Below are 9,747 nucleotides of genomic sequence, written 5' to 3' on the forward strand. Positions count from 1 at the left end.
TGATACCCCAGCAGGATTTACCTCATCACTTTAGCCACTGGTGGTTGTGCACAATGCTAGCCAATATTAAAAAATACTCATCAATGAGTTGGCTTAAAAACACTGGTTGATGATAGTTACATTGATTATGATAGACAGAGCCTTCAATAATGTCTGTTAATAGTAGCATCACACCAAAGTTAAAAACAAGCATTTAATTATTCACATTCATATTTAAAATTTATTACACAGACCAATTTCTTTCAAGTAATTTATGATGAGATGCCCGCTGACACAGGAAAAGAGATCTTTCAGATTTACGCTTTGATAATGTGAATCCCTTGCGATTGCAAAGTCCATGCGTCATTTGAGCAGATGACTTTGAGTAGTAGTATATATGATTTATTTACATGTTATTTGATGTATTTTTTTGTACTTACATGTTATTTCCTGTTTTCCAGTTGTTCACAGATAACTAAATATGTTCACATATATACAGTTCTTCAGTTTTCGACATCACACGCGTACGTTTATAATATCGGCCCATTTCCAACCGAGCATTGTGATAGTAGCTGACTTAGGGGGCTAACTTGTTTTAATGTCACGATGTGAGTTTAATTTCATATATTTTTCTTTAAAGCATATAATGTTTTCACAATAAGTTAGTTGCGCCTCCCAATCAGAGTCGGCGAGTAAATTGTAGTAGGGGGCTAGTTTCTAATGTAAACTTGTTTTAACATTTCACTTTTATTGGTGCTTGTAAGAGACGATGTGATTTTAATTTCATTTTCTTTACTTCAAGGCATGTTATGTTTTCACAAAAAGCTGAGTTGCGTCTAGGCTAAGTTGGAATATATTTGGAGTAGAGGCTAATTTCTAATGTAAACTAATTATTGGTGTTTGCAAGTGACCATGTAAGTTTAATTTCATTTATTTTACCAAGGTAAAAAAAATAAGGTGCCGCTTTCGCCAGGCAATAGTAGCCGTTTTTGCTTGAGGCGAGGTGACGTTTTCACCAATCGGTGCCGTTTTGCTGAGGTGCAGTTTTAGCTATAACCCGGTGAACAGGTGTTGTGACCATGTGACATTGGTTACATAGGTGGGAGTGGAGTAAGTGCCGTTTTACACCAGGATATAGGCCATACTAAGTCACCAGACGTGTACCGTAGGTATTGGTAGTCAACTCAACACCATTATTACTGCAATCAGGTTCTTGGAAATATTGAATCATAGCAATCATCAGGAGAGCGAGGAAAAACTCGGCTACCTCGGTCCACCTATCACGTGAACAAAGTGAAATTGGTCCCCCTTCCTCCCTTAACAATTTTACAAATAAGCCAATACCCTTATCGGTGGGATTAACGGCATTGATTGCACGAGAATAGCAATAATCATTGCATAATAGCAAGTGGTGATAACATAAACAAACATGGTAAAGCGAAAGCTTGGCAGGCCTATCATAGCAGAGTCATACGCACCCAAAGTACAGCTACCGGAAGGTGGGAGTTGTAGTTATTCGAACCGACAAGCTCACAGCCGGCATGGCTTTCGACTGTGTTTCTATCTACCTATATGGTAGCGTCACGTACCAACAGTGGAACCAGCTTAGGTTTGCTATTGAAGTTGCGTAGCACAACGCCGATTCTCAAACTGAAGAGCGCCAAGGGAGAGAACAACCCAAAACATATTTTAACATACCGCTAAAATATCCCTTTATACGAGTCAGCAGATGGTTTATCATGAATGGAATTGGTTGAAATTACCTTTAAGCTACACAATCTGTTTCATTTCGGAGCAAGAAAGATTCACGATGAAGTTGCATCGGTTGACATGTCCACGTGGTGTAAGGAGCACTACTCTTTTTTACAAGGTCGTACGAAGACGCGACCGTGAATGATGTGATGATTTTTCCACAGCATGTTTTGTTTTATTAGTGATACTCTAAAACTTTATCTTCCCACGATGCCTGCTCTATTACAATGAGAAGTAAGAGTCCGTATACCCTATATCAATGTATGTGTCCTGCTACATGCAGCTGCAACAACTACCGGACTTGACATATTCCAGGAAAATAGGTTGAAATGCATGCGCAGTGTGACTATGTAATTCTAGTGAATAATAGTTGTGTCTATCGGGGGTAGAATTTCCCTCCTGGAAAGAGGGACTTTGTAGAATGCAGTTCCGCAATGCTACCTAAGCACCACATTCGAATGACCACCTGATACCCAAAATAGTCCCGAACGGACGTGATGTTATTAAACAATGTTCAATAACGGCGCATTGTTATTAAGCAAGTGCTCCTTTCACGGGTGAGTAATAACAATAGCTTTGTCATTTCGTATTGCCAAATTCAGTTTTGAACCATCGAGTGAATTCGTGAAGTTTCATGAGCAACGCCGTTCAAGCAAATCTAACACGTGCTCTGCAAAATCGGTCGGCGGTGTCAGAGGTTTTGATTTCCATCAGTATTTCTTTTTTCTTAGAATGAAAGGACCAACACATGATGAATTAATTTTGTAAGTATTTATCATATACAGCGTCCAAAGTTTAACAGCCAGAACGAGCAGCAATCCAGTCAGCATAGCTGGATACCTTGGCGTAGACACCTGGAAAGCCGGCTTGACCGCAGTTAACACCGTAGGACACCACACCGGTCAGAACTTGTTGACCGTTCTGCTGACAGTACAGAGGACCACCAGAATCACCCTGAAGAAGAACCACACGTTAGTTAATGCCCGTAATATACTCAACATCACCAATATTTATGTTTTTGAAGAAGTGCCAATAACAAGACACGCAAAGCACCTTCTTTATATATCTAGTCTTGACCATTATACATACCCAGGCAATCACGGTCATATTTATACATGTACATACCCAGACAATCACAGTCATCTTTATACATACCTAGGCAATCACAATCACCTTTATACATACCCAAGGCAATCACAATCATCTTTATACATACCCTGGCAATCTCAGTCACCTTTATATATATATCCAGACAATCACATTGACCTTTATATATGCCCAGGCAATCTGAGTGACCTTTATATAGGCCCAGATCGTCACATTGATCTTTATATATGTCCAGGCAATCATGGTCAGCTTTTAACATACCCAGGCCATCACGGTCACCTGATTATATACCCAGGCTATCACGTGTAACACTAGTGACGTAATCCTTAATAGAAGCCTCCGTGGTCTTATGGTAGAGCGTCCGCCCGGAGAGCGGTAGGTCCGGGGTTCGATCCCCGGCCGCGTCATACCAAAAGACGTTAAAAGATGGTACTTGTTGTTACCCTGTCTGGCGCAGCCACACACACACACACACACACACGTGCATGCACGTCGCAATAATCTTGGACGCGACGTTAAATCCAATTTCACCTCACCTTAATAGAAGCAACAAACGCCGTTACATAATTATCTCTGCTTGAAGCCTCATTAATGTTGCGAGTGTCCGTGCCGCCTATACTGACCTGGCAGGAATCTCTGCCCGCTTGACCAGCACAGATCTGGTTGTTGGGGTCGGTCATCTGGACGAGGATGCTGTTGTCATTGGCGCAGGTGTTGCCGTCCTGAGTTGGAACAGACACTTGTTGCAGGAGGAAATTATCTGGTTGCTGACCACCTAGCGGACAAGAGTAAAAGTCATTATATCCAGCCTTCTTTGACATCATCCGTCGTCATAATGCTTGAAAACTACAAAAAGAAAGCGGCGTTAAAACATCAGTTACTATTGTTTTGAGATTCAACGATGACCAGGGACAGACGTTACAGTTGTGATATGGGCTAGGAAACGAATTTGTCCTGTCCACTCTGTCCCCATGTCGAATGCCTAGCTATTCATCTGTGATAGGATGAAGCCATATGCACGTAAAGTGATCCGACATATCAGAGTGTGCGAGTGAGTGGGGCTAGACGCCGCTTTGAACAGCGTTTATATGGTGTATCAGTTTAATTTGGCAGGAAAGCCCGAAATGGTGCAGGTCTTAGACCTCCACCCTGGATCCGATGATCAAAGGTTCTGAGTACATTCCGACTGGACCACATAACGACAGTGTGGGTTTACCAAAGCTAGTGGTTCCAACTCCGACTGCAGTCCCCCCCCCCCCCCCCCCCCCCGTATGCTCTTGTAAAGCTCGGCATATTACCTGTAACGTCTGGACTGTGTCTTATCTGTAATTGTGAATGTGATGACATTGTTAAGCACCAATTGCTTTACTGTGATGGCCTAATGAAACAGAGAAATGTGCTTAGTGAGTCTCTATTTGACAATGTTAGCCTTGAAACATATCTCAGACTTGAGGACACGTCTGGTGATGCCGTCAAGATTCTGACATACCTCGGTGCTATTACAGATGTGGTCCAAGACATGACACTTGACAGCTGGGCAACATTCATGAGTATCGTGGCTAAACATGTCAGCTCATGGAACTTAACATCCATATTGTATTTGTGAAGCTATGTCACACATCATGTAAATATAGTTTCACGCATCACTTCTTACCCAGCCCAATCTGTTGTACTTACATGTATTTTGTCATTGCCGTTGTCAAATAATGTAATGTAATTGTATGTACTACTCTCCAAATCATTGGGGGAAATAAAGAGTATTCATTCATTCATTCATTCATTCATTCATTCATTCATAACGACAGTGTGGGATTACCAAAGCTAGTGGTTCCAACTCCGACTGCAGTGCAGTCTTGTCCGGTCAGAGCGAAGTCGGCGGTGGCGAGGCAGGCTGGAGCGGTGTTGGGGATGGCGTTGAAGTCAATGGGATCGACCTTCAGGATCGCTACATCATTGGCTGTAACGTAAGCAAGTTTGTATATTTAGAATCTTTGTTTATCAAGTGTTTAACGGCATTTTCGAAATAATAATGACACTATTTGATATAAGATGTCTTTGAATTAGATCTAGATTGGACGGCAATTGTTACCTGAAGTTTGATTGTTGAAGTTCTCATGAACCGTGATTGTTAGCTCCAGTGTGTGTGTTATAGCTCTCATAAGCAGTGATTGTTACCTGTAGTTTGTGTGCTGTAGTTCTCATGGATCGTGATTGTTACCTGTAGTTTGTGTGCTGTAGTTCTCATGGATCGTGATTGTTACCTGTAGTTTGTGTGCTGTAGTTCTCATGGATCGTGATCGTTACCTGTAGTTTGAGTGTTGTAGTTCTCATGGACCGTGACGCTGTTGACGTTGAGCTGCGTGGTTGATGCTATGGTTGTGTGGTCGCCAACATTGACTTTGATTTGATCAGCGGTCTGGTCACTAGACATGTAAGGTACACACTTAGTTAGGGTAGTGTTTACTTCGCCAAGAACAAATATCTATCAAACAACTGAACGGCAACTAGAATGTATATGTATCTCATTTAGTACGTAAATAAAAGCGACAAAACACTTTCTAATTTTTGGGGGAAATCAACGAGCATGTGTTTTTGAATCATTATAAAATAGTGAGGACACCAAGTGTTTGCGAAAAGGTGAACGGATTCTGCCCCAACCGTGACAGCCGTCACGAAGTCATGCAAAGCAAGTCAATTGTTCACCTGACAACGCTATTGAACATATGGTATCAGTCAAAATGAGTAGGGAACAGCATCGGACATCATTGTTTTCACTGATGAAAATTGAAGGTGTAAGCTGATTTGTCACCGCTTTCAGAAACATCCATGTTGATACACATGGTTGAATGCCATCTGCTCTGTTCCAACTTAGTCGATCGGCTAATACCCCTATGGTCGAGTCTATAATTTCCAGACAAGGTCGTTGTACGTTTTTGGTGTTGATTTGATTTTCATGATAAATGTAACGGCGCTAGATTAAGCATTGGGAACTCAAGCCTTGACATCTCCACGGTATGGAAGCGGAGAGTCGATGTACTGACTGAACCCGACATGCATGTCGATATTCGTACTAAACATCACGGGCCGTAGAACGTGGATCTATGGCAGTAGAATGTCGATGTACTGACTGAACACAATTGGCAGTAGAGCGCGGATGTACTTACGTAACACAATGGCAGTAGAATGTCGATGTACTGACTGAACACAATGGACAGTAGAGTGTGGATGTACTTACTTAAGACAATGGACAGTAGAATGTTGATGTACTGACTGACCAGAATAAACAGAAGGGTGTCGATGTACTTACGTAAAACAATGGCAGTAGGTTGTTGATGTACTGACTGAACACAATGGGCAGTAGAGCGTGGATGTACTTACTCAACACAATGGCAGTTGAATGTCTATGTACTGACTGACCAGAATAAACAGAAGTGTGTCGATGTACTTACTTAACACAATGGTAGTAGAATGTCTATGCACCTACGTAACATAATTGGCAGTAGAGCGCGGATGTACTTACTTAACGCAATGGCAGTAGAATGTCGATGTTCTCACTTAACACAATGGTAGTAGAATGTCGATGCACCTACCTCACATAATGGGCAGTAGAGCGCGGATGTACTCACTTAACACAATGGCAGTAGAATGTCTATTCACCAACTTAACATAACGGGCAGTAGAGCGCGGATGTACTTACTTAACACAATGGTAGTAGAATGTCGATGCCCCTACCTAACACAATGGACAGTAGAATGTTGATGTACTTACTGACCAGAATAAACAGGAGGGTGTCGATGTACTTACTTAACACAATGGACATTGAGCGTGGATGTACTTTCTTAACACAATGGCAGTAGAATGTCGATGTACTGATTGACCAGAATAAACAGAAGGGTAACACAATGGGCAGTAGAGCGTGGATGTACTTACTTAACACAGTGTGCAGCTGTCAGAATAGTGCAGGAGTCGATGATCGTAGCTCCACACACGGGGTTAGAGCTGCCTCCGATGTTGAGGGAGGCGTAGGAGTCGAAGGCACCCTGCTGTGCTGCGAAGCCTCCAACAATTCTTGTTGTTATGGCAACTCGTCGGATCGTACTTATATCGTTGCAGTCTTTAAAGTAGAAGCAGCATTGTCTCATCACAAATGTTTTAAAACATGTAAGGAAACCAATCGTTGTCAATTCCATTTTCATTACTAAACAGCAAACGTGTTAGTCATACAACGATAATATAAACAGGCTAAAATATCATGTGGTATATCCTTGAAATCAGTGTCATGTACATGATTATGGTGTCTGCTGACGTAGATGTTGACTATTGTTTATATCTATCCAAGATCGATATGACTGTTGCGGGGATCAGGTCCACATTTGGGGATTGGTTGGTCTGGTCTCTGATGATGGAAGATGTCATTGGTTAGGGAAGTTATTCTGAGAAGCACGGATGGCTGTGACGGTGCGAAATGCAAACAAACAACCTAGCACAGGAGGACTCTCATTTTTTTAGTCTTGCGGATGCGACTTCGAAATCCAAAGAGTGTTGGTTGACGGACATTCTGACGAAAAAATGCTAATAAAGTGACATTGACTTGCAACTTACTTAGTGTGGGAGTAGTGGTTGTAGTGGTTGTAGTGGTTGTAGTTGTAGTGGTAGTTGATGTCGCTGTAGTTTGTGCAGCTGTAGTTGCCCTCGCTGTAGTTGGTGCAGCTATCGTGGGTGTTGATTGCACGGGGGTCTGGGAGACTTGAGGTGTGCACTCGTCGGCCAAGACGCTGATGAGGTTTTGGAAGCCGCAGGCGTTGTAGCTGTTAGGCATGTTTTGTAGCAGATTGCATAACTTCTCTTTTCCAGCAGGGGACATGGCAGTGAGCGCTGCAAATGATAATAATAATAATAATAATAATGATAATAATTCGTTCTTCCCTCCTTTGTTCACTTTTGCACACATTTATTTGTCTGATGATCCTCTTGTAAAGCATGTCAAGACTCATGATGAAAATAAGGCATTCCACATTTTTCTAAAACGAGCCAAGGATGTGGGACATAATCTCAATGTCAGTGTTGATTTTGTTGATGGTTCTGTTTTCATTTAATCAGTAAAATCCATTAAAAATAAGAATAATAATAATGGGTACAGAATCGTGATAATATCAAATTATGGATTTCAGTACTAAATTTTGAGCAATCGTTTATTCTCAGGAGGCATATTTTGTCAGAAGGCTTTTGGGAGGACATCTATTGTTTCACATAAACTTGTTATGAACGTTATAATAAACTATGAACAACTCTTTTACCTTCATCGCGTAAACCACTGAGACCTTCCTGTATGTTGGAGTGCATCATCTGGTTCATATTGATGACGATTTGGACAGCTTTCTTCTCTGGATAGGTTCTATATATGGCTTTTAAAGCTTCAATTCGGGCGTGAACTCTGGTGTCTAGCATGAAGCACAGAGCGTTGCCGAGAATGTTTTCTGGAAGCTGGTTGTAGAGATCTGATGGGAAGGTAACGGGATGTAGTGTAGGATGATCAGCAGGTTGGTAGTGGTGGTCGTGGTGGTCGTGGTGGTTGTGATGGTTGTGGTGGTTGTGGGAGTTGTAGCTTGTAACAAAATCATAAACATACGTATATTATTTGTTAATGCACATATAGATAAACGAAGAAACATGTGAAATAACCCAAATCTATAGAAATAATAGAGATGACAAATGTGTAAAGACGTAACCAACGAACTATTGACTGAGTATATAAGGCAGGATAAATAATAATAATTATAACACTTATAATTGGCCTAAAGGTTTCTGCTAATATGTAAGGGACACCTAACATGTCTCACATTAGAGCCTTTAATTTTCCCTGCGAAAAACAAAATGTTATAATTATTCGAATATGAGATAATCTTTCTCTACAGGGTAACAAAAACGTTCCAACCATGTATGATATACAGCAACCCTTACGACTGACGGTAGCCTCTGTTTGGTCTCCTAAATCTGCCGTATCGACTTCCTCGGTTGCCGTAGCTCTGCCGACCATTCCATCTGCGATCCCGACGACGTCCACCCACGAGGGCAACAGTCAGGAAGACCAGCAAACACAGCACCAGCAACGACCTCATGATGAAGATGTTCAGAACCCTAGAGCCGCTGCATTTTATAGCAACCATAACCAACAACAGGTGCCCGTGACGTCAATAGGCACGGGAACCAAACATATTCTGATTCGTCACATTCATGCATATAAACAGCAGGCCACCAGTGCATTGATTCGACACATTTTCACTTTATTGACTCTTTTGCAACAAACGAAATGGTTTACTAATGAGAAAAACTGTCTCTCGAATACAAGTGGCAGTACTTACTCTTTGTTTAACAATCGTATGTACTTTGGACTTATTTGTTAACAGCTATATTTATACTGACCAAACACAAGCAGCAGGTCTTTTGTATCGACTGATGCTACAATAACGTGTTGTCGCCCAGCTGCTGATGATGGTGCTCGCTGTACGGGAGGACATTATGTCTCCCAAGGACACGTTTCTACACTTACAGCTGGCAACGCAACCAGCATTCTTCTTATGCCTTGTTAAGGTATCTAAATATTGACCACTTGTTTGTATGATGTATATGCTACAACTTTGTACACATGATGCAATTGTAGGTTGGTCACATGGCAGTCTATGTTGACCAGTCACAACGAAAGTTCAGTGAAAGGATGATTTGGTTCTGTATTTTGTAGTCTCCACTTGTTTGGTACATATGTATTCTACACCATGAAAGACGTCAGGCAATGGGGCTGTCTTGGTCCATGGTAAGAAAATATATCTATCTGCCATGAAGTCCAAATAAACTTAATGACTCATTCATCGTTACATTTAAATGAACAATTACTTGTTTTACATATTGTCA

At 41.5% G+C, this 9,747-nt stretch overlaps 1 protein-coding gene across 1 annotated transcript; it reads right to left on the minus strand.

Moving 5' to 3' along the window:
• Positions 1–2,487: 2,487 nt before the first annotated feature.
• LOC124131139 (serine proteinase stubble-like) lies at positions 2,488–8,976 on the minus strand. The gene is made up of 8 exons (XM_046494232.2): positions 8,800–8,976; positions 8,136–8,443; positions 7,441–7,713; positions 6,769–6,952; positions 5,143–5,261; positions 4,655–4,795; positions 3,462–3,613; positions 2,488–2,685 (listed from the first exon to the last, which is right to left on the minus strand). Exons 1-8 carry the CDS (start codon positions 8,955–8,957, stop codon positions 2,527–2,529), a joined length of 1,494 nt encoding a protein of 497 aa, XP_046350188.2. The 5' UTR covers positions 8,958–8,976; the 3' UTR covers positions 2,488–2,526.
• Positions 8,977–9,747: the final 771 nt, after the last annotated feature.

Source organism: Haliotis rufescens, unplaced genomic scaffold, assembly GCF_023055435.1.
Source record: "Haliotis rufescens isolate VD_foot unplaced genomic scaffold, xgHalRufe1.0.p SCAF_10, whole genome shotgun sequence".
NCBI classification, from domain to species: domain Eukaryota; kingdom Metazoa; phylum Mollusca; class Gastropoda; order Lepetellida; family Haliotidae; genus Haliotis; species Haliotis rufescens.